The sequence below is a fragment of the Cynocephalus volans genome, chromosome 4 (genome assembly GCF_027409185.1).
Source record: "Cynocephalus volans isolate mCynVol1 chromosome 4, mCynVol1.pri, whole genome shotgun sequence".
Classification (NCBI taxonomy): Eukaryota; Metazoa; Chordata; class Mammalia; order Dermoptera; family Cynocephalidae; genus Cynocephalus; species Cynocephalus volans.
In genome coordinates, this window is record NC_084463.1 from 161,631,551 (window position 1) to 161,654,906 (window position 23,356).

A 23,356-nucleotide genomic window follows, 5' to 3' on the forward strand; every position below is an offset into this window, starting at 1 on the left:
ACAAATGCAGTCCTGAGGGTGGGGAGGGGCTGTGGCCCTGTGCCCCCTTTTTCCGGATCATCACCCTTTCAAGGGGGTCTTATGCGCGTCTAGGCGAAATCTGTCCCTCTGCATGGCAGCTCCATTCCTGGGTGAGGGTTAGAATGACGGGTGGTGAATTCTTCCTCACGTCACCTAGGAGGTCCCCGGCCAGGGGTGGAGAGCACCTTCTGCCCCTCCTGGCCTGCCAGCCTGGCAGAGGCTGGCCATCCCCCCTGGGCTGGATCCCAGCTCCAGAAGGGGGTGCCACGGGAGAGCCCCAGTGGGCCACTTCAGAGCAGCGCCTTGAAGAGGAAGGAGAGGGAGGCTCCGCAGGAGAGTCCCAGGGCCAGGAAGAAGGTCATGAGGGCGCCGGCTACCTCCCTCTCGTGGGGCAGCACCTGCCTAGAACACAGCGATAGGGGTCTTAGAAAATGCTGGGCCCGGCCCCAGCCCCACGGTCCTCTGCCTGTCTTCCCAACAGGACCCCTGAGTTCTGCTCGGGCTCTGACCCAACCCCTGTGTCGCCATAACTGGGCCCTTCTTTCCGTCCTTCAGTTTCCTGATCTGTAAAACGAGGCTGCTGGACGAGGATGTCTCAGAGCCCTTGGGGTCCAACATCATGGGATTATGATTCCACCGCCTTCCCTCTTGCCTAAATGTCCCCAACCTGGTTCTTGCTGTCACCTTTACTCTCCAGATTCTCAACTTCATTGCCTCTAGAAGAAATAGTCCATGAGCCCTGGTTTTGATCAAAATCTTGGTAGCCCCTTCAACTGAGGATTTGGGGGCTAGATGGGCCCTAAAGGATGACAGTCCCACCCATTTATTTTACAGGTGAGGAGACCGAAGGCCATAGAGGTGGCCTCAGAATCAGTGCCTGGGCTGCGTTACTAGGCAGGTCCCTCCCTCTGCAGTGCAGCGCTCTCTCCCCAGCTCCTGGCCTGGGGCCAGCCCAGCAGTTACAGCCTCACCCATAGGGTGGTGCCAGCGAGGCCTGGAGACAGGGCTGGGCTGGCCAGAGCTGCATGGGCCCTGCTGTCCTTCCTCAAAGAGCCACTCCAATCCCCCACCCCCACCTTGTCCCCAGACCTGGGAGCCAGGCACATGGTGAGGGACACCAGGTAGCCATTCGAAATGGCAAAGAGCAGCATGAAAGTGATGAAGTAGGCGTCCTGCGGGAAGAGGACGGGCAGCCGGGACCTCTGGGGCACGTGGCACAGCATGAAGAGTGGCACGAACAGGAAACGCAGGCAGACCAGCAGCAGCAGCAGCCGGCTGTTCTCGTCTGGCTGTGGCAGAGGCTGGCGTGAGCGGGGTCCCTGGGGCCAGGGCTCTGCTCCAGGGGCACCTCAGGATACCCATAGGATAGACCCATCAATCACCCCATGACCTCCTCGGACCTGACCTACCCTGTGAGCCAGGGAGGACCCAGTACTGGGGCCTCTAGGGAACAAGGGATTGGTCCAAGGCCACCAGCCATCACAGACTGGCCTGGGGCTAGCCTCCACTTCTCCTGATCTCTAGCTTTGCTCTCTCTATGGCCAACTGGAAGAGGCCTTGGACAGCATCTATGGTTTTCAAACTTGGTTCCTCAGAACATCCCTGGGGGGTTCCACAGTTTCCAGTTTCTGAGTGTGACTGGAAGCTGGAGATCAGGTCCCATCCTGACTTAGATCAGAGCAGCTCCTCTTTGATCTGCTTTGTTATGTTTCCTTGGAAGATTTCATTTAAAGAAACAGCACTGTGGCTAAAAGCAATCCGAGAACTAGGAATCTTGCCCAGCCCCTCACCTGGTGCGGGAACCTCCATTTAACATTCTCTGGGCCGAGCCCGTGGCGCACTTGGTAGAGTGCTGCGCTGGGAGCGCGGCAACGCTCCCGCCGCGGGTTCGGATCCTATATAGGACTGACCAGTGCACTCACTGGCTGAGTGCCGGTCACGAAAAAACGACAAAAAAAAAAAAAAAAAAAAAAAAAAAACATTCTCTGAGCACTGAGGGCGGGGCCCTGGGCTGGATGCTGGGGACACAGAGGTCTACTGGACGTGGCTTCTGCTCTCAAGCAGCTCACGATCCAAGCTCCGGCTTGCATACCTCCAGGGGCCGGATGCTCACTGCCACGTGGCCAGCAGTTCTGTTGTCAGGCCACTTGGACTATTGGAAAATCACCTTTCCATGCTACGTCTCGCCCTCTGGTCCCAAACTGCTTCCTAAAACATCAGATCACCTAGCCCAGGGGTGCTCACCCACAGGAAGTAAGAGGTCAGGCTCCGTCCCAGCCAGTCCATGATGTTGAAGAGAAGGAAACAGCAGATGGGGTTGAAGAACTGACCTGGGAGAGAGAGGGCTGGCGGCTCGTTCTGATCTCCAACTCCCCTCTTCCCTCCTGTCCCCTCTGCGCCCCCTGCCCTGCTCTCTTCTGCATCACAACACTCACTCCACTTCCCAGGACTGGTGGAGCTGGTCACCATGGCTGTGATGGCAGGGAAGACAGACAGAGTGACTGTGAAGACCAACACAAGGCACAGCGCTGTCAGCCAGATCTGGGAGCCAGAGACAGGGATGTGAGCAGGCAGGGCAGTCCCAGGGCCTGACACTCAGCCTCCAGCCCTCTTGCCCAAGCCCTGCCCAGGAGCAGGACATCTGGGCCTGGTTCAGCTGTGTCCCTGACTCGCTATGACCCTATGACCTTGGGGTAGACAATGTGAGTAGTAGGGCCCCATTCCATTCTAAGAATCTCCGGTGAGGGCTGGAGAGAGTGTCCTTCTCTTTTTCCCCAGGGAGGGTGGCTGGGGCTATATCCAAGCCGAACCTTCCGGAAGACAACAAAGACTGAAGGTTTTCCTGGCTTTCGGGGTTCATCTGGCTCCAGCTCTGGCTCCTTCTCAGGGTCAAGATCCAGAGTCAGGGCTGCCTTCTGGGGGCTGTTGGGAATCCCGTTCTTCTCATCTGGGGCAAGAAGAGAGGGTGGGGTTATGCCGGTGACCCTGGTTTTCCAACAACCAGGCCCAATGGAGGGAGATTCCCAGCAGTAAGAACAAGTGATCCTCCTCCAGCCCAGGGTGCAGGTAAAGGAAATTAATGATGGAAATATGCATAGCTACGATTTGTTAAGCACATACATGTGCCAGGCAATGAGTTAAGCACCTTAGATGGCTTATCTCATCACCACTGCTTTACAAATGAGAAACCGAGGCCCAGAGAGGTTAAGTGACTTGTCTAAGGCCACAGGGCTGGGATGTTGTGAAGCTAGGATTCAAACTCAGATGCCTTTGGGTCCAGAGCTTGTATGCATGAAGTTCTACTGCCTCCACATTTTATAGAGGAGGAAACTGAGGCCCAAAGAGCAGCAGGGATGCCTTTAATCCTTCTGATTTCCCTCTGTGATCTTCTGCCTCTGTTTGCACAAGACTACTAGGAATGGGGCACTAGTTGGGGAAACACTTCCCAGGGGAGGTAGCTCTAGCTTCCTTTGGGTCTCCCACCTTTGCAACTGGGTTCTGGGGCTTACCAGACTGGAGGAGCTCGGCTTTGGTCTCCAGCTCATGAGCTTGGGCCTGCAATGGTTTCTCAGCCAGGTAGTAGCGGGCAAACCTCTGCAGAAGGATAGGAAAGTGTCAGCCCTGCCTGGCTTGACTGGGGTGTCTGGATCCCTTCCCACACACACTGGCTTAGAGGCTGGGGTCCCCCAGTGGTTGACTCCTTTGGGGATCAGGGGTGAGCCCAGGTCTCCTCTGCCTCCCCTGGCCTCTCTCAGGAATTTGGACTCAGGACTGTCTGAGAGGCTCTGAGATGGGGCCTCAAACCCAACAACGTGCTCACCAGATGGAGCAGGCCCAGGTAGCACACGATGGACATAAGGATGCCCACGCAGGGCGTGATGAAGTACCCCAGGGCAGAGGTCTGGGCATCCATGCCACCTGCAACAGAAACTTCAGCTGCAGAGGAGAGGTGGGTGGTCCCACTGGCTCCCACCAGGCCTGTCCCACTTCCCAGAGCGCGCTTCTCAGATTCACCTACCAGAACCTTCCACACCTTCCTTTCACTGACAACCTTGGAGATCTTGTACAGGCCCCACACCAGCCCTTTGCTTCTCTCACTTTTCCCTGTGTATCATTTTTGTTGAGCATCTACTATGTGCCAGGAGCTTTCTCTTATTGCATGCTCATTACCATCTGAGCAAGGGGCTATAATAATCACTTAGGTGGGGAAACAGTACGGAGAGGTTAAGTGCTTTGTCCAGTGCCCCCACTAGTGAGCAGTGAAACAGATTCAAACCCAAGTCTGTCTGAATCCCAAACCTAACCTGCCCCCTTCCCCCGTCTCAACCTTAACTCGCCTCCACATACCACCATTGGTCCCAGGAATCCCCCAAGTTAACCCAGTCCTCCCCAGTCACTCTCCTCACTGTCGGGCCCAAGAGCCCTGCTCCCCAGCCCCAGACCCACTCCCACTTCCCATCACCCCATCATCCCCGTCTCCACCCAGAATCCAAGCATTTCACTATCACAAGTCCTTCTGCTCCCCCAAACCCCAAAGGCCACCCCAGCCCTCCAGCCACCCAAGTCTACTCACTGGCCATGGACATGAGCATGGCAAGGGCAGCAAAGATCCCAGCCAGGCCCTGGCCGCTGAGGAAGAGGGTGCTGTAGGTGGAGGGCATGGTGCCCAGCTGCCCGAAGAGGCTGCCCTGCAGGACTGCACTGAAGGCTGTGGAGAGATGGGGTGGGGGCCACCGCTCAACGAGGCAGACCTCGGGGGCTCCCTGGAGGAGGCATCAGCAGGGTGCATAGGGGACTCTGGGCCAGGTTGGGCAGGTATGAGCTTTCCTAGGGACTCGGGGCCCTCCGATGACTGCCTAGAATGGGCACTCCCCACATTCATTCCTCTTCTGAGGGGCAGCCATTGGTCTGCAGGCTGGTGGCCAGGATGCCTGCTCCTAGGTCACTGTGAGGCCTAGGACAAGTGACTTGTCCTTCCCCTCTGGGCTTTGGTTTCTCCATGAGGGATATGGGTGATAATGATGCTGTCTTCCCTTCCTGGATATGTTGGGCCCTTTCAGTTACAAAAAAGAGGCTGTGCTGAAGGCCTGGGTGAGCTGGCTGGGGGGTGGCGCGGGGCAGAGGTACTCACAGTTGATGAGACAGACGGAGGCCATGGTGATGGCGAAGAAGGGCCTGGGGCTCAGATCCACCTTGACCAAAGCCGCCGTCAGGGCAAAGAGCATCAGCATGGCCAGCAGGCTGCCCAGAATCCGCAGCGCCTCAGGGATGCTGCTCAGAAGGGGGCAGAATGGCACCAGTGGGGCCCAGGCCGGGCAAGAGGTTCAGCCTGGGGCTGGGCGGTTGCAGGGGGAGTGGAGACAGGATGGGCGGTCTTCCTGGGCCAGATGAAATTGCCTCCACAGGTGGGTGGGTGGGGCTCTGGGGTGGGGTGGGGTGGGGGTCCCTGGTGCGGGGGAGGGTGGCTCTCACCACTGGTACAGGAAGGAGTTGAGGAGGGTGAAGAGAAGCAGAGGCAGCTGGGACAGCAGCGTCACCCAGTTGTTGAAGTTGAAGTTGTCTGCAGGGCCCGTGTGGTTGGTGCTCGGGGTCTCAGCTGTGCTGTTGGCCCCTGCCAGCCGCCCCTGGAAGTACTATGAGATGGGGAGGTGGTGTAGGGTCAGGAACCCCCCAGCCTTCCCCCTCTATCTCCCCCAGTGCTTGTGATGGCTCGGTTAATGTCTGTGGGGACTGTCTGCCTTGTCCTTGTCCTGTCCCCAGCACCTAGCACACAGGCAGAGTTCCCTGGATGTGCACTGAATTGAATGGCTGAAGCCTGGGACAGAGACCAAGGCTTAAGAGCCCCCATCTTAGGCCTTGCTCCATCTTCGGGCCACCTCTCCTCTTCAGGGCCCTGGTTCCAGCCCCCACCCCCACTCTTGCAGCAGTTTCTAGATTCACTCATTCCGTGGGTATTTATTGAGTGCCTACTGTAAGCCAGGCTCTGGCCTAGGTGCTGACCAACTACATTCTCTCTGGAACATGCATCTTGTAGCTTCTCTCCCACCCACCTCCTCCCACCCCCACCCCTCACCCATGCCTCCCTATTGCCTGCGGAGCAAAGCCCCAAGTCTTTGGAACAGCATTTGGGGCCTTCCAGAATCAGATTCCTGGCCTCCCTTTTGTGGCCTGTTCTCCATCCTACTAAGGTTGATGCACCCCAGACTTTGGATCTTTCTCTGAACTGGCTGGCTGTCCCTACGTCCATGCCTTTGCACGGCTGTCACCTCTGCCTGGACCGCCCTCTCCTCCCCTCCTGACTGGCCCCTGCCCACTCCCATGCACACTTTACCTTCCCTTTTCCCAAGTTACAAATCTCCTCCCAACCCTGGGGACCCCCAGCACTCTGTTCCAAGCCTGAGATGGCACGTGTCATGTTACATTATTAGTAGCTCTTTGACCCCCATCTTGCGCTCATGGTCAGGGGCTGATTCATCTTTGGGACTCCAGGGCCCAGTGCAGAGCCAGACACTCAAGAAGCATTTGGAAAATTGTTGCATTGAACATGTATGAATAACCCAGTCCCAGAGAGAATGCAAACCCCACATTTGTGCCTTTCCTTAAGAGAATGAACACTCCACGAGGACAGTGCCTTCCTCCGCTATGTTTCCTCCTGTGTCCGCAGTGCCTGGTCCACAGTAGGTGCACGTTAAATGTTTGTTGAATGAATGAATGTAATTCTTGCTATTTCAAAGAAAACCAAAGGCTTGGATAATCCACTTTTGAAGTGATTGGCCCAGGAATAACGACAAACAGGAGGTGGGTGGGTAGCTCCTTTGCTGGTTCCCCAGACCCCCTGAGCTGGTGGCCTTGCCCCTCTGGGATCTGGGCATTCCTGAAGTTTGGCTTTTCCAGCCAGAAGAGGGGCATCCCCCTCTCCGAGGCTCTGTGCTTCAGCCCACAAATGGGCACAATGAGGAGTCAAAGGCGACGTGGCGGGGCGGGCGGCGGTTGTGACCCGGGCACTGCCACCGAGGCCGCGAGTCTCACCGGGATGGCGGTGATGAAGAAGTTCCAGGGAAGGAGGGTGCCCAGCCCCAGGATAAAGAAGCTGATCCCGACCAGGTGGTAGCTGTGGGGATCAGTCAGAAGGTCACCCCGAGGACGCACCCGCCTCGGCCGCCCCTCCCACCTGGCAGGCGGCCCCCTCCGGAGAGGGGACCACACCCCCCACCCCCGACTCAGGATTGAAGACTCGTTCAATCCGGTCTTCTCCGAGCCTCTGCGCGCCCACGGCCACCGGGGTCGCCCTGCGCAGCCCACCCGGTCCCCAGGTCACCTGTCCCGCGGGGCGTCTCCTCTCGCCATGGCCGCCGCAGCGGGGTGCGCCGGGGCGGGAGGGCGGGGCCGGGTCTTCCGAATCCGAGTGGCGGGAGGACGGGAGCTGGGGAAGGAGCCGGGGTCGCTATCGGCGGGTCTCCAACTCCGCAGGCTCGGGCCTCGGCTCCGCCCCCGGGGCGGGGACAGGGGGTCGCACCACCCCTTCCCGGCCCGCACCGCGCACCCCGGCAGGGACGCCACACTCCGCGTCCCGGACCTCCCTGGGGGGGTCTCCGGATCCCACCCGCTCCCTGCGCCGCGCGGGGAGGGCGCCCCGTCCCCACCTTTCCCGGCCGAGAGCTCCGGAGGACCTGGCGCCGGGTTCTCCCAGCTTCGCCAGCGCCGAGTTGTCGCCAGAGCCGCGCCTGCGCCCCCTAACGTCGGAGCCCACGCGGGGCGCACGCGGCGGGTCACCCGAGCCGGGCCCGGGCCTGTCGCCGGCGGTCGTGGCGGGCTGCGCCGAGCTGGGCCCCCCGGGAGGCCTAGGACAGGGCCAGGTGCCTGCGCTGGCGGCGTCCCCAGGCCGACCTGGAGGGCGGTCGGACAGACCGGCCCTTCTCCAGCAGGTGCCCGAGGAAGCGCCGGGCCTTTAGGGCGCGCAGCGCAGGCGCCGGCCCCGCCGGGCGTCCAGACGGGCTTCCTGGTGGCAGGGGGGCCCGGCTGCCCCGGGGGCAGGGAAGGGCTGAGCGAAGCCCCCAGGGTGAAGGGTGGCCGTGGGCGGGGGCCCGGGCTCCTCCCCGGCGCGTGCGGCGCCTTCCCAGCGCCGCCGTGTGTGCTTAGGGACAGCAGCGTGACTCTCAGCGGCGCCGCGGCACATCCCACATACGGAGACGCACCCACCTCCGCTTCTGTTCTGTGAAACACTGAAACCATCGTAAACCGTTGCAATCTCAAAATGAATCCGCTCCGCTAACTCGTAATTTACCGCCGGGTGTGGTTTCTGCGCAACCACCGTGCGCATCAGGGACGCTGGAGAAGTGAGCGGCGCTGTGTCACCAGTTATTTCGCAAGTATTGTTATTTTACAGCCGTTTCCAGGTCACGGGTGTTGGTCCTCCAGCCGACCGTGAGTCTGAGAGGCGAAGACGGTGCTCGTCAGTCTCGCCGTTTGACTGCCAGCATCTTGCGCCCCTGCCTGGTGCACGATCGGGGGTGAATGGATCGCAGGGACGTGCCGGTGATTTTAGGGAGAACAGGGACAGCACTCATTACATCAAAAGAGAAAGTTACTCTCTCTTTAATTTTCTTTCAAGCCTTGGGTGTATATCAAGGCGGGAAGCCTCCGTTTCGTGCTAATACTGGCCTCAGGGCATCTGCTGACGATTTTGTCAAAATACAAGTTAATAAGTTTCCTTTTTCCTACATTTATTTTTACAGTTTATTTTTAGGGCTACTCATATTGCTTTCGTATTTGTAATAGTGATATAAACATCTCTTTGAAAAATCCATCTATTTATGAAAAATGAGTCATTTAAAGAAAATAAAGTAAGTAGGCCTGAAGGTGGGCACAGCTATGGCACAAGTTTGGGGGGCACTGCGGGTGTTGAGGCGGTGAAGGAAGAGCTTGAGGACGTCTCAGGGAGAGAACAGCCTGTCCCAAGCCTAGAGACAGGAGAGTGCTGACACGTTCTGGGACATACAAATAGGTCCCTTTGGCTGGCCTGGTGGGAAGAGGGGGCAGAGTCTCTAGGACAGCTGGGCTGGTGATGGCAGCCGGGAGAGCTGAGTGAGGAATTTGAATTTTATTTCCAAGGAGAGGTTCTCAGCTTGATCAGACCCAGTCATCCTTGCAATAAATAATTTGTTACTATCCTGCGGTGAAATCCATATATAACAAAACCTACCTATAAACAAAAAAGGTTAATGTCAATATAATATCCTAATTGTCCTACCTACAGAAGATAAATAAAGTATTTAGGAATAAAATAGTATGTAAAATAGTATATATTTGAAAATGTTCATACTCAGGCCGATGAAGTAGCAGGGATGCCTGTCTCCTCCTTATAAAACCACAGCGAATGGTGCTGCTGCAAAAGCACACGCAATGCAGGTGCGCGGAGAAGCCGGCCACGCAAACACTGCTCATTCGCTGCTGGTGATGGCATTTTGTGAAACAGTGACCAGATCTTGGCAAAGTTCCAAACGAAACAAAGTGCAGCTGTCCCTCTGCACAGACAGTAGTGCATTACTGGAAAATGCTATGGATATTCAAGCTTTGCAAATAATCCTTGTACGTTGTGTCCATATGTAAAATAGATTTAGAATCTAGGCTCGGAAAATTATCAACATAGTTTTTAAGAAACACATAGTACAGTTTTAGATTTACAGAAGAATTCAGCAAATACAGAGTTCCATATGCCCACCCCCCAGTTTCCCCTATTATTAACATCTTGCATTAGAGTGGTACATTTGTTATGATTGAGAACCAATACTGATAAATTATTATTAACTAAAGTCCACAGTCTGCATTGAGGTCCACTCTTTGTGTTGTACATTCTATGAATTTTGACCAACGTGGGACGTCATGTGTCCACCATTACAGTGTCATACAGAATAGTTTCCCTCCCTAAAGGTCCCTGGGTTTCATGTGCTCATCACCCCTCTTCTCCATCGCTCGAGCTTCTGGCAACCACTGGATCTTTTTACTGTCTCCATAGTTTTGCCTTTTCCAAAATGTCATGTAGTTGGAAACATACAGTATATAGGCTTTTCAGACTGGCTTTCACTTAGTGTATGCATTTAAGGTTCTCAATAGCTCCTTTCTTTTTATTGCTAAACCATATTCCATTGTATGGATTACCAAAGCTTGTTTATCCATGTACCTCCTTCGGGACATCGTGGTTGCTTCCAGTTTTAGGTTATCATAAATAAAGCTGCTATACACATCTGTGTGCGGGTTTTTGTGTGGACATTAGTTGTCCATTCATTTGCGTAAATAGCCAGGAGCACCATTGCTAGATCATATGGTAAGACTGTTTAGTTTTGTAAGAAACTGCCAAATTATCTTCCAAAGTGTCTGTACCATTTTGCATCCCCACATGCAATGAAACATTTCCTGCTGCTCCACATCCTGGCTGGCATTTGGTGTTGTCAGTGTTTTAGATTTTAGCTGATCATTAATAGGTAGGCAGTGGTATCCTGTTGTTCTAATTTACCATTTCCTAACGACATATGATAGTGTCTTTTCACATGCTTTCTTGCCACGTGAAAAGACACCATCATTGTAAGATGACGTGTCTATTCACATCTTTTGCCTGTTTTTAAGTTGGGTTGTTGATTTTCTTATTGTTGAGTCGTAAGAGTTCTTTGATTATTTTGGATACAAGTCCCTTATCAGATATGTGTTGTATTAGTCTGTTTCTGTTGCTCATAACAAAATTCTTGAAACTGGGTGATTTATAAAGAAAAGGAAATTTATTGCTTACAGTTTCTGAGGCTGGGAAGTCCAAAGTCGAGGGAAGGCACCTGATGACAGCCTTGGTAGTGGCGACAATAACAGCAGAGTGTCACATTGTGAAGATGAAGCAGAGAGAGCGAGAGACCAACCTCGTCATGCACTCTCCTTTTATATCCCCAAGAACCATGCCCCTGACTGCCATTATTAATCCATTCACTACGGCAGGGTCCTAGAATCTAATCACCTCTTCAAGGCCCCACCTCTCAGTTACCGTAATAGGGTTTCCCACCCTCTTAACGGTCACAGTGGGAATCAAGTTTCTAATACATAAAACTTGGGGGACACAATTCAAGCCCCAGGGACAATCTACTGCATGTGTCTTTCGAGTATTTTCTCCCTGTCGGTGGCTTGTCTCTTTACTCTCTCAACAGTGTCTTTCATAGAGCAGGAGTTTTTAATTTTAATGACGGTCAACCTATCAAGTTTTTCTTTCATGGATCAGGCTTTTGGTGTTGTTTCTAAATACTCATCACCAAATCCAAGTTAACCTAGATTTTCTCCTGTGGTATCTTCTAGAAGTTTTATTGTTTTGTATTTTACATTTAGGTCAAAGGTCCATTTTGAGTTCATTTTTGTGAAAGATGATTTTTCACCTACAGGAATGCCCAGGGAGTCAGTTAAAATTGTGCAGGATACAGGACAGTTTTTCCTTGTGTGGGATTGTCCTGTGCAATTGTTATCCCAGACGCCACCCACTAATTGCCATTGCCACCTTCTCCACCATCATCGTGACTGCAAAAAAATCCTCAAATACAGTGTCACCGTTGGGGGTGATACTGTCCTTCTGAAAATCATTTCCCCTCAATATAGGAAACAGGGGACAGAGAGACAGAGGTGTTCAAGTGAGCTGTTTCAACGTCACTGTGGTTGCTATGAGTTGTACCACAAATGCATCCATCCTAAATGATTTTCATTTTGCTTTGTTTTGAATTTCATATAAGTACAGCTTGCTTTTTAAAAAGTTGGCAGGCTTTTGAGATTCATTCATAATGATGGATGCTGCTGTTTTTCATCCACTATTCACTGATGTGTAGTCTTCCACGTTTTATTTACCTTGTTGTATAAATGTTGCAGGCACTTGGCTTGTTTCCAGTTGTGTTCTAGTAGGAGCAATGCCACTCTGAATGGCATGGTACCCATTGTACATACCTCCTGGGGACCTGTGCAGGAGTTTCTATAGACCAGGGTTTCTCAACCTCAGCACTATAGACATTTGCTAGATAATTCTTTGTTGTAGGGGCTGTCCTGTGTGCTGTAGGATGCCAAGCAGTCCTACAATCCCGGTGATCCCTGGCCACACCCACTAGATGGGTGCCAGTAGCACCTTCCCCCAAGTTGTGATCATCAACAGTGTCTCCAGGCATTGTCAAATGTCCCCTGGTGGCAAAATGTCCTTGGTTGAAAGCTACTGTTATGGGGCACTTGTTCTCAGCTCTATCAGGCCCAAGACCTTTTTAAACAGTTTGTAAACCCACAAGAGATTCACAGGTAACATAACCCATCTACACAATTTAAAAAACAACGATAATGTCATAAGTGCAATGCAAAGGAAAAATTAAATGAGAGAAATTTATAATAAATAATAAGTATTTCAGCATGAAAATCTTTGGGCACAAGTACTCTAAAATGAAGAGTTAGATGCCTGCACTTACTTTTAATGAAACATGCAAATTTAAGAGAAGTAATAAGTCAGAAGTCAAGTTGATATAAAAAAAAACAGAAAAGTGAAAGTGCAGGAAGCCAGATGAACACCAGAATAAAAGCTGCACCTAGAATAAGTAACAAAAAACCCAGTGTTATTTGTGTATGATAAGAGTAAGGGGGAAATAACTTTAATTGAAAACTAAATATCATGCCAAAATAAATGATAAACTGCCAAAGTAGAGAAAAATGTGAACCTATGATATTTTTGTAAATGACCTGAGATTTATTTATGATTTTAGCGTCTAAATAATTCCTGATCTAATGATATGGGGTTGGGATATTGATGAAATACGTCAGAAGACATGTTTCCTGTTTTGCAGTCTCGCCACAAGTTAAGGCAGAGAGTGAGTCTCTAGTACTTGAGAATTTGGAGACTGTAATGTCTTTTGGTAAGCGAAGAGGAACATAGGGTGGGTTGGAAAACCAAGCAGTAATACAAGTGTAGGAGGTTGTAGGGTTGGTTAGGTAGGTTTCCGGGAACAGTATGTAAGATTTTTTAAAAATCCAGATAATTCCAATATAAGTAAATAATTTCAAAATGTAATTTTCAGATTGTAGGTTTCTTACCATTGGGTTATAAATGTTTTAAAATATGACTTTAATAATATTAAGTATTTTTAAAGCAACTTTTGTTAATTAAGTGCAATGAGTTCCCTGCATTTCATTTATTGCCACCAATTAATAATATTTTGTGCTAAGTCTGTTAAAAGGAATCTCCTTCAGATTTCTTCCGATACATATTCACAACTCATTTTGTTGCTTTTGCAGTAACTACACTGCTGTAATGAGAATCTGAAATAAATATGTTGTTGGAAATGTTGTGATACATTATTTTTCTTTTCAAAGAAGTGGAGATGAAAGTCATAATTGGAGGGCCAGCCCCCGTGGCTCACTTGGGAGAGTGTGGTGCTGATAACACCATGGCCACGGGTTCGGATCCCTATATAGGGATGGCCGGTTAGCTCACTGGGTGAGCGTGGTGCTGACAACACCAAGTCAGGGGTTAGGATCCCCTTACCGGTCATTTTTATTTATTTTTTTTTAAAGAATGTCATAATTGGATCCAAAACCTTACCAAAATAAATTGATTAAATCATGTTTTGAGCTCAAACACTGTTTTAAGCTCAATTAGCCCTCCTTGTCACAGTTGGTTAACATTACATATGGGTTTATCACCCAAACCAGTACTGTAAATTCATACTGATCCTTAAATCTAGTCATCGTGTCTGTGTCTTTTAAAGTAGTATCCAAAATACTCTTAAAGTCTGTTCTTATCAAATTATTACAAACATGGAAACTAGAAATTCTCTGCAAGCAGGATTATTTTTAAATCCTCTGATAATTCCCATCGTTTTAGTGGGATTGGTTAACCTCCTTTTCTAGCAGGTTAGCCTTTTCTTTTCTTTCTTTTTTTTAATTAATAAGCTTTATTTTTTTTAGAGTAGTTTTAGGTTCACAACAAAATTGAGTGGAAAGTACAGAGATGCCATGTGTCTCCTGCCCCCACATGCACAGCCTCCCCCACTGTCAGCATCCTCTGGCAGAGTGGACATTTGTTACAGTCAACGAGCCTCCACTGACACATCATTATCACCCCAAGTCCACAGTTTAGATCAGGGTTCACTCTCGGTATTATACATTCTATGGGTTTTGACAAATGTACTGTGACATGAAGTATCACGCAGAGTGGTTTCTCTGCTCTAAAAACCCTGGGTGCTCTCTCTGTTCATATCTCCCTCCCCACTAACCCCTGTCAATCACTGATCCTTTTACTGTTTCCACAATTTTGCCTTTTCCAGAATGTCGTGTAGTTGGAATCATAGTGGCCTTTTCAAATAGGCTTCTTTCACTTAGTAATAAGCATTTAAGTTTCCTCCATGTCTTTTCATGGCTTGATATCTCATTTCTTTTAAATGCTGAATAACATTTCATTGTCTGGATGTACCTCAGCTTATGTCTTCACCTACTGAAATACATCGTGGTTGCTTCTAAGTTTTAGCAATTATGAATAAAGCTGTTTATAAACATCTGTGTGCATGTTTTTGCGTGATTTAAGTTTTCAGTTCCTTGGCCGAGCCCGTGGTGCACTCGGGAGAGTGCTGTGCTGGGAGTGCAGCGACACTCCCGCCGCGGGTTCGGATCCTATATAGGAATGGCCGGTGCCATTCACGAAAAAGCTGAGTGCCGATCACGAAAAAGACAAAAAAAAAAAAAAAGTTTTCAGTTCCTTTAGGTGTATTCCAAGGAGTGTGATTGCTGGATCATATGTTAAGAGTATGTTTACTTTGCAAGAAACTGCCAAACTATCTTCCAAAGTAGCTGGACCATTTTGCAATCCAACCAGCAATGAATGAGTGTTCCTGTTGCTCCACATCCCTTCCAGCATTTGGTGTTGTCAGTGTTTTGGAATTTGGTCATTCTAACAGTTGTGCATAGTATATCATTGTTACTTTAATTTGCAATTTCCTAATGACGTTTGATGTTGAACATCTTTTCATGTCCTTAATGTTAATCTCCCTTTGAGAAGTGGTTAATCTCCCTTTGGGATGCTCAAGCGAGAGCCAACCCGTCCTCGGGAAATTAACGCTGAATTGGCGTTCTCTTCCTGCATTTATTTTCCAGACCAGGAAGTTACAGGAAAAGAACACAGGTGGGGTTATAGTTTAACAGTATAGGCTGGTAACTCTCAGTGAAACAAGCCAGATGACATTCCAGTAGACAATTAAGCGGTCTTATCAACACAAGCTTGATTGTAGCAAACATTCTTTCTTATAGCAATTCCTCAGTATCTTTACACATCAATCAGTAACTAGTCTGTCTTTGAGCCAGCAACCTGCTGTGCCACAATTCTTATCTTACAACAGAGACTTATAGCCTGAAGAAAATTTCCAGCCCTCTGCAAGGTTAATATTTGAAACTGCAAGGCTTTGGAAAACCAGGCCCTGTGAAGTACATATGCTTTATAGTATATTCCACATCCTGGGAAATTAACCTCTTTGGGGCTTCTCACTGCTTGGAAGAGATGGGCTTTGAGTAATCCTTTGTGTCTCCGTCACCCAGGGGAAGTGGGGTAACAAATTCATGGGGGGGTGAAGCAATGCAAAGCAACATCTTGACAATATTGAGTCTTCCTGTCCATGAACATGTAATATTTCTCCATTTTAGTTATTTGGTATCTTTCATTAGAGTTTTGTGGTTGTCCTCACATATATCTTGGACATATTTGTTAGATTAATTATATTTAACTATTTCCATTTTGGGGGGTGCTAACATAAATTGTAATATGTTTTAAATTTCAAGTCTGCTTATTTATTGCTGGTACATAGGAAAGTGATTGACTTTTGTATATTAACTTTGTATCCTGCAGCCTTGCTATAATAACTTAGTTCCAGGAGCTTTTTTGTTGATTCTTTAGGGTTTTCCACATAGATGATTATGTCATCTTCAAACAAAGACAGTTTTTTGTTTTTTTTTAAAGATGAGACTGGTAAGGGGATCCCAACCCTTGACTTGGTGTTATCAGCACCACACTCTCCCAAGTGAGCCACGGGCCAGCCCTCCAAAGGAAATTTTGTAAAAATATTTTCTTACTCTTTGATATTGTTGGGGATTTACTTAATTTAATCAATGAAATAGTAAACATCATAATTGAGATATTGCAAAATGACATAGCATATCTTTCAGTATATTTGAAAAACTAAGGGCCGACCCATGGCTCACTCAGAAGAGTGTGGTACTGATAACACCAAGGCCACGGGTTCGGATCCCTATATAGGGATGGCCAGTTGGCTGACTTGGGAGAGCGTGGTGCTGACAACACCAAGTCAAGGGTTAAGATTCCATTACCGGTCATCATTTATTTTATTTATTTATTTATTTATTATTTATTTATTTATTTAAAAAGATGACCGGTAAAGGGATCTTAACCCTTGGCTTGGTGTTGTCAGCACCACGCTCAGCCAGTCAGCGAACCAGCAGCCATCCCTATATAGGATCTGAACTCATGGCCTTGATGTTATCAGCACCACACTCTCTGGAGTGAGTAACGGGCCGGCCCCGGTCATCTTTAAAAAAAAAAAAAAAGAATTTCTTCTGGAGAGCCATCTTACCTCCAAGGGTAAAATAAAATGTTTAAACCCTTCTTCATTGTCACTGAGCAGTTTAGGATATATTCTATAATTTAAGGAATCACCTTTTATTTTACTATTAAGTTGAACTATCTGAAACTGTTATTTGATCTTTTTTATCCACAAAGATGTCAATTTACATGGTTCAACCTAATAACATAGGAAAACATTCACTGATTTGTAGAGTCTTTCATAAAGATGGTCAAGTGTTGTCAACAAACAATGCAATAAGTTACTGAGTCACCTGCTGCTTTGTTAGGTTGGCCATAAAACCTCATTGGCTCCTGACCCATGTGAAGACAGACTTGTGTTTGGGAATTCTCATGAGAGCCGTTTAAAAAGATGAATGGAATTGAGTGAAATATATTGAATCTGGAAAAATCCAGGAATTCATGATGATAATAAAAATGAAATAAAGACATACAAACAAAACAAAACAAAAGCAGGCCTTCTTTGCCACCACTGGAGGTGGCTGGCCATCATACCAACACTTAACTCTGAACATTGGTAATTTAAAAGGAAAGTATTCAGCACATATGGGAAGTAATTAGGGTTGAAATGTCACGATACCTGGTGTTTACTTTATATAGGTTTTTTATTATATATTTATATCATATGTTGTATTCATTTATTATTATGTTATATTATTTCTCATATACGTGAAAAATGTGGCAAAATATCAACAATTGTTGCATCTAGAATGTTCATTGTGCTATTCTGTCTACCTTATTGCAGGTTTGAAGCTTTTGATGACAAAAAGTTTAAAAAGTAAGGATTTCTCTTACTTTTCCTATTAGTTTCAGGATTCATCAAAAAAGAGGTTTTTATATTTTCCCCAGCATTTTATTTGTGCTATGCCAGGAACAGTTTCTCTGAATCCTATCTCCCAACTCTGTAAACTTTTATTTTTAATAACTGCATGGTAGCTCACTGTGCAGCTAAACCATAATGTTTAAAAGGAGTCCTCTACTTTTAGGTTAGGTGATTTCCAGTCTTCTGCTACGATAAATAATGTTTCTGGGTCAAAACCATCCTCTGCTACCAAAACAAAAACAACAAATGATTAACCTTTGGAACCTGTATCGGTAGGTTAAACTCCTAGAGGTAGGAATGCTTTTGAGGATATGAACGTCTATAATTTTAATAGATGCTGCTAAGTTGCCCTCCACAGGGATCTGACCAGTTTACACTTTTCCATCAGCTACGTATGTTGGTGCCTGAAATCTCCATCCCATCCAGCAGGATGTTATCAAACTTTTTGTTCCTAACCAAACTGTGGGTGAAAATGATATTAATATAGTTTTAGTTGTCATTTATCTTTCCGTTGTGGCTTAGCAACTTTTAATATGTTGAACCATAAGAAGTTGCCATTTTTGTATGTCAAAAGCAATCGGTCCTGGCAATTTTATATGGTTCAAGCTGATGTTTTTAATAGCCTCTTTTTCTGAGAGCTATTTATGTTCTCTGCCCATTTCTCTACTGGGTTGTTGGTCTTTCTCCTCTTATTCCTCCTCCTTCTTAATAATGAATGGTATGAGGTCTTTATGCTTTAGGGAAATTAAATTTCTGTCTGTCATAGGAGTTGTGAATTTTTTCCCAGTTTGTCGTTCGACTTTGCTGATGGTTGTTTTTCTAGGCAGACATTTTTGATGTTAACTTTGATCTCTTGGTTAAGGTTATGGTTGCCAAGTTTCTCTACTATAAAGTTACTATTTCTCCTTTTCCATTCTTTGGAAGCCAGTTGCTAAGTCCAGCCCACAGTCAAAGGAGGGTGGGGCTAAACTCTACCTCCTGGAGTGGGAAGGATCTGCGTATATTATTTGGAATTCTTCTGTAAGGAAGATGTGTCTCTTCCCCTATTTATTTTATTCAATTATTTATTTATATCAATATGGAATCATGCATATGTATTTTATACTCTGAGTTAGAATTCAATACGATGTTATTTACTTTGTTGCTCAAATCACTCCAGCATTGGCTGCTGGGAGTTCCTTCAAGGTGGCTCCCATGTCCCTGTGACATGCTTTTGTTGTTTTGAGTATTTCTTTGCTTTCTGGTACTACAAAATGCTCCAGGCTCCTCTTGTGTTTTCCCTGCCCCAGCCCAGAATAAGTCAACACCCCCACCCCCACCCGCCCACAAGCCCAGTTTCTTTTATTGGAGAATTGTATTTAGAAACAAAGATCTGGTCACTGGGAACCAGAGAGACCTTTTAAAAATGAAAATCGGATTATATCAATTTCCTGCTTATGCTTTTGGATGGAGTCCCACTGTGCTCAGAGTTAGAGCTGAATCTGTTTTCAGCCTGCAAGAGGCTGCCTGAGTGGGCTCCTGCCTACCCTACTGCCCCATCACCAGCTCCTATCCCCCTTTCCCAGCAAGCCGCAGTCACACCACCCCTTTGGTTCCCAGGATACTCTAAGTTTTCTACTCTCTAGACCAACATGAGTGTTTTAGTCTCTGTCTGAGCAACGCTGACTCCCACTGAAATGCTCCTTCTGAGAAATTTCTAACAACTTCCTTCTGCCCAATCCCCACATCTAATTAGGCCTCCCTGTTGCAGGATGTAGCATTTTTTCTGGGGGGCAGAGACTGCCTGCTATCCGCCAAAATTCTTTCTCTTCTTCTTGGTAGTAATGCACTCATAGCTGGGCATGCAACACCTGTCTACACTTCATTTCCCAGCCTCCCTTGGGGGTGGGTTTGCTCACATGCTAAGTTCTCTGTAGTGGAATTTGACTGGAAGTGCCATGGGCCACTTTCTGGACTGGCCCATGGAAATTCCCGTGTGTGCCTTCCATGCCCTTTTCCCTATCCTGAGAGCTGGAATGGCCACAACCAGAGGCTCATGCAAGCTTTGTGCAGATGGCAGCTCTGATGTCACCCTCGGGGCTTGGATAACAGCAGTTGGCAGAGGTCCCCACCGACCCGGAACTCCCACCCTAAACTGTTACATGACAAAGAACCAAACATTTCTGGGGCCTATTTGTTTCAGTGGCTTGGCCCACCCCGTGCAAAATCTTTCAGTTCAGGTCAGATGATTTTGATGGCATGTGGCAGAAAGGCTGAAAGAATGAAGGGAGGGTTTCTAGTCTCAATGGAAGACTAGGCTAGTGTTGAATATTTCCAACTACAGCCCTTACAGATGTGGAATAAAATACCCAACTCCACAAATTTAGTGCTAGGTGGAGCTTACATGGTGCAAATGGAAATCTCCAAGCACTAGAAGCAAAGAGAAACCTGAGCCTCAGAGGAACAGCCTGTGAGCTGGTAGGTTGGCAGCCCCAGGGGGTCGGTGATGTTAGAAGCTTGGTGGTTTGTTTTTGTTGTCGTTTGTTTGATTTTCTTTTAGCAACCTAAAAATGGCATTCGTTGAGCATTTACTACATGCCAGCCACTGTTCTAAGCTCTCTATATATACCCACTCATTTAGCCATCACAACCTTGTGAGGAGGTGCTATTAACTCCTCTATTTTACTGATGAGGGGTGTGAAGTACAGAGAAGTTACGTCACTTGTCTAAGGGCTCACGGATGGAAGAGGTAGAGCCAGGACTGGAACCAAGGATGTCTTGCTCCTGAGTCGGTGCTCTTAGCAGCACATGTTACTACAATACACCAGTGTGAGAAGGAGGAAGAGGAATAAACGTTTAGTCCAGGACCCAAGTTTTACCTTGGGAGTGAGGGTCTGGCCTGGCATCCATCAGAGTCTAAGGAGGCTGATATACTGCATTAAGCCAGGACACAGATCTCTGTTCCCGCAGCCTTCCAGTCTGTCTGCATCTCTGCCAGACACGTCTCACTAAGGTCTGGGCGAAAGGGGTTTCAAATTCTTTTTTACTCCCTATGTTCTTTCCTTCTGAAGACCCAGGTGCTTTGAGCCTCACCTAAGGCTCTGCCTAAGGAGACAGCACTACAGTCCCCTGTGCACCATCAATCCGGGGAGCCCTTCTGTAAACCAGTAGGGTGGTGGCTGTCCTTTGGGGATCAGTCATCTGAGCTGCTGTTAGGAATGTGTTCAGGTTTCCCCTTCTGAAGCTGTAGTCATGACATAAGCAGAGAGAGGGACAGGGACCAGGAACATTGCATTATTTCACATCCTAGGGGACTTCCAGACCAGAGTCACTCTCTGCAGAAGTATTCCCCCTTAAACATAGGAAGCAGTGCTCTCAGAGTGCAGACAGACAGATGGCAGGGTGTCAGCCATTCTAATCTGTTACATCCACAGGCTGCCTAAAAAAGGCCATCTCAGCCTTGCCTGGGGTCTCCACAAGGGGGAAGTCTAACAATTGCTTACAGGTTCCCCAAGAGAGAAAGGTTTGATTTTAACCTCATTCAGGAACAAAAGATGAAATCTCAGGTTTTGAGAGGGTGTAAGTTAGAAATGAGACCCTTCAAAAACCTAGGACCCTCAAAGGACTGCAATCACGTTTATAAAAAAGACCAGTAGACTTCCTACTCACCCGGGGAGGCAACCAGGAAGCTTGGCTTAGCTGTGGCCTTGGCTGAGAAAAAACAAAGTTTCTTAATCTCCAGACCAGTGAGGAGCCTAAATCAGCCCTTTATGTTGGAAACTCAAGATGAGAAATTTTCATAAAAATTTTTAAAAATTTATTTATTTATTATTATTATTATAATTTTTACATTCTAAGATGTTGCGGGGCAGTTGGCAGGGAGCTGGAGAGGAGAAAGAGGACAGGGATAGGGTGGGAAGAGGCTAAAGGGGAGCCATGGTCAAGGCCCGTGGCACCCCCTCATTCTAGCATGGGAGCCCAGGGGGCTTCTGGTCCTTCTAGGTTTTAAATGTGTTTGGTGGTGTTAGATCTTTACTAGTTAATATCAGAACTTTGTCTCTGATCTGTGGATTTTTTAGTTTTTCTTTCAGTTCTGTGTTGGATTATTTGCTAATCCCACCGCTTAAACTCTGCACGGAAACTAATTTGTTGTCCTTTGGTTACTTCTAAAATGGGGCAACTTCCTATGGGAACCAGCACTTAAGCCCTGCGGTTGGGCTAAATTGCTGCTTTGCTGCCAATTCCCTGCGGAAGGCTTTTTTGTGCAGCTCAGGTTTTAATTGTTAAGCACTTCCAGGTCTTGTGAGGTCTGATCCACCTAGATTGTGTAGAAACTCTCGTCTGGACCTGAGTCTTTTCAGCAATCTGCACCCTCTGCAGTTCTATGTTCCTGACCAGTCTCCACTGGGTGGTCCTGTGCTGATAGGAAGGCAAATCAGCTGTCCGTGCTGTGTCCCAGTGTTCCCCTGGTGGGCCCGTCTCCCCACCGCCTGCACTCCAAACACTTCCCATGGGATGGGCCATACGCCAGTCCCTTGCTATGACTCACCAGCCTCTGAGTGGCTCCTTTTTTTCAGTTGTATGTGATCCCTTGATCCTACGTGGGTCCATGGGAACCCTGTTAGTGGTCTTGCCGGCCAGGGGGCCACAAAGACCCTCTTCTCCCCTGCCACCTCCAAGTAACTTCATAAGAATGGCACAGCTGTGGCTTTTGCCAGCTCTTGCCTCATGCGCTCAGCAGGGCCAGCCTTGAAGTGGTTGGGGCTCGAAACGGTTCGAGCAGCTTTCTTTCTCTCATTGTGGCTTTTCCTGCCTTCATGAACTCCTTAGGTCTCATCTCCTCTTCCCCTGAGCTCTAGTGGCCCCAGCTTGGCAGTCATTGCTTTTCAGTAGTTGTAAATTGGTTGATTGTGGGAGAGAGTGACTCTGGGTACTGTCTATTCTTCCATCTTAATCCCACTCCACAAATGTCATAAAAATCAATCCCAGGCTGTTTCTGTGCCTTGGGTGCTACTATGGTCTGAATGTTTGTGTCCCATCCCCCCACAGTTTATTTGTTGAACCTAATCACCAATGTGATAGCATGGGAGGTGATTAGATCATGAGGGTGGAGTCCTCAAGAATGGGATTAGTGCCTTTATAAAAGGCCCCAGAAGGGCCAGCCCATGGCTCACTTGGGAGAGCGTGGTGCTGACAACACCAAGTCAAGGGTTAAGATCCCCTTACCAGTTACCTTTAAAAATAAATAAATAAATAAATAAATAAATAAATAAATAAATAAATAAATAAAAGACCCCAGAGAGCCACTTTGTTCTTTTTACCATATGAGAACACAGTGAGGAAGTGCCATCTATGAACCAAAAACTGGGCTGTCACCAGACACTGCATCTGCCAGCACCTTGATCTTGGACTTCCCAGCCTCCAGAACTGTGAGAAATAAATTTCTGTTGTTTCTCAACTGCCCAGTCTATGGTATTTTGTTATAGCAGCATGAACAGACTAAGACAGGTGCCCAGCAGAAACAACAGTGAGACCACTTTGGTAGAACACAGCCCTTCTTAACATGCTCACAGCCAAAGGCAGAAACAACTTCCCATAAGCAAGAATAAGCAGACAGGCAATCGAGAGCATTACCTACCTCAGGAGCTAACTCACGTTTTGGGATAGGAAGACGTCATAGTATAGAGATGCCCTTCAACAATTTAACATGTGATTTCAATGTCATCTTAATTAATATGTTAAGGGTTATTTTACAGCATTTGAAAACTGCTTTTGAAGTACATCTTGGAGAAAAAATGAGAGAATAGCTAATGACAGATTGAAAAAGAACCGTAAAGCAGGATTTGCCCTATAGAATATCACAGGATACTATAACAGCATTGTATCAGTCAGGGTGC

The 23,356-nt window shown here is 47.8% G+C and overlaps 1 protein-coding gene across 1 annotated transcript; it reads right to left on the reverse strand.

The window, feature by feature from the left end:
- Nucleotides 1-311: 311 nt before the first annotated feature.
- On the reverse strand, nt 312-7,715 carry SLC29A2 (solute carrier family 29 member 2). Its single transcript, XM_063095401.1, has 13 exons — nt 7,665-7,715; nt 7,340-7,444; nt 7,051-7,132; nt 5,494-5,654; nt 5,153-5,292; nt 4,595-4,729; nt 3,842-3,939; nt 3,531-3,615; nt 2,832-2,968; nt 2,457-2,562; nt 2,266-2,351; nt 1,111-1,310; nt 312-423 (listed from the first exon to the last, which is right to left on the reverse strand). The coding sequence occupies exons 2-13, from the start codon at nt 7,366-7,368 to the stop codon at nt 312-314; spliced, it is 1,371 nt and encodes a 456-aa protein (XP_062951471.1). The 5' UTR covers nt 7,369-7,444; nt 7,665-7,715.
- Nucleotides 7,716-23,356: the final 15,641 nt, after the last annotated feature.

Coding starts and splice junctions, on each gene's coding strand:
- SLC29A2 (XM_063095401.1), bottom strand. CDS start 7,368: ATGGCGAGAGGAGACGCCCCGCGGGACAG. Junction 4,730..5,152: donor CTCCGTCTGTCTCATCAACT/GTGAGTACCTCT, acceptor ATCTCTCCACAG/CCTTCAGTGCAGTCCTGCAG. Junction 3,940..4,594: donor CATGCTCATGTCCATGGCCA/GTGAGTAGACTT, acceptor TTTCTGTTGCAG/GTGGCATGGATGCCCAGACC.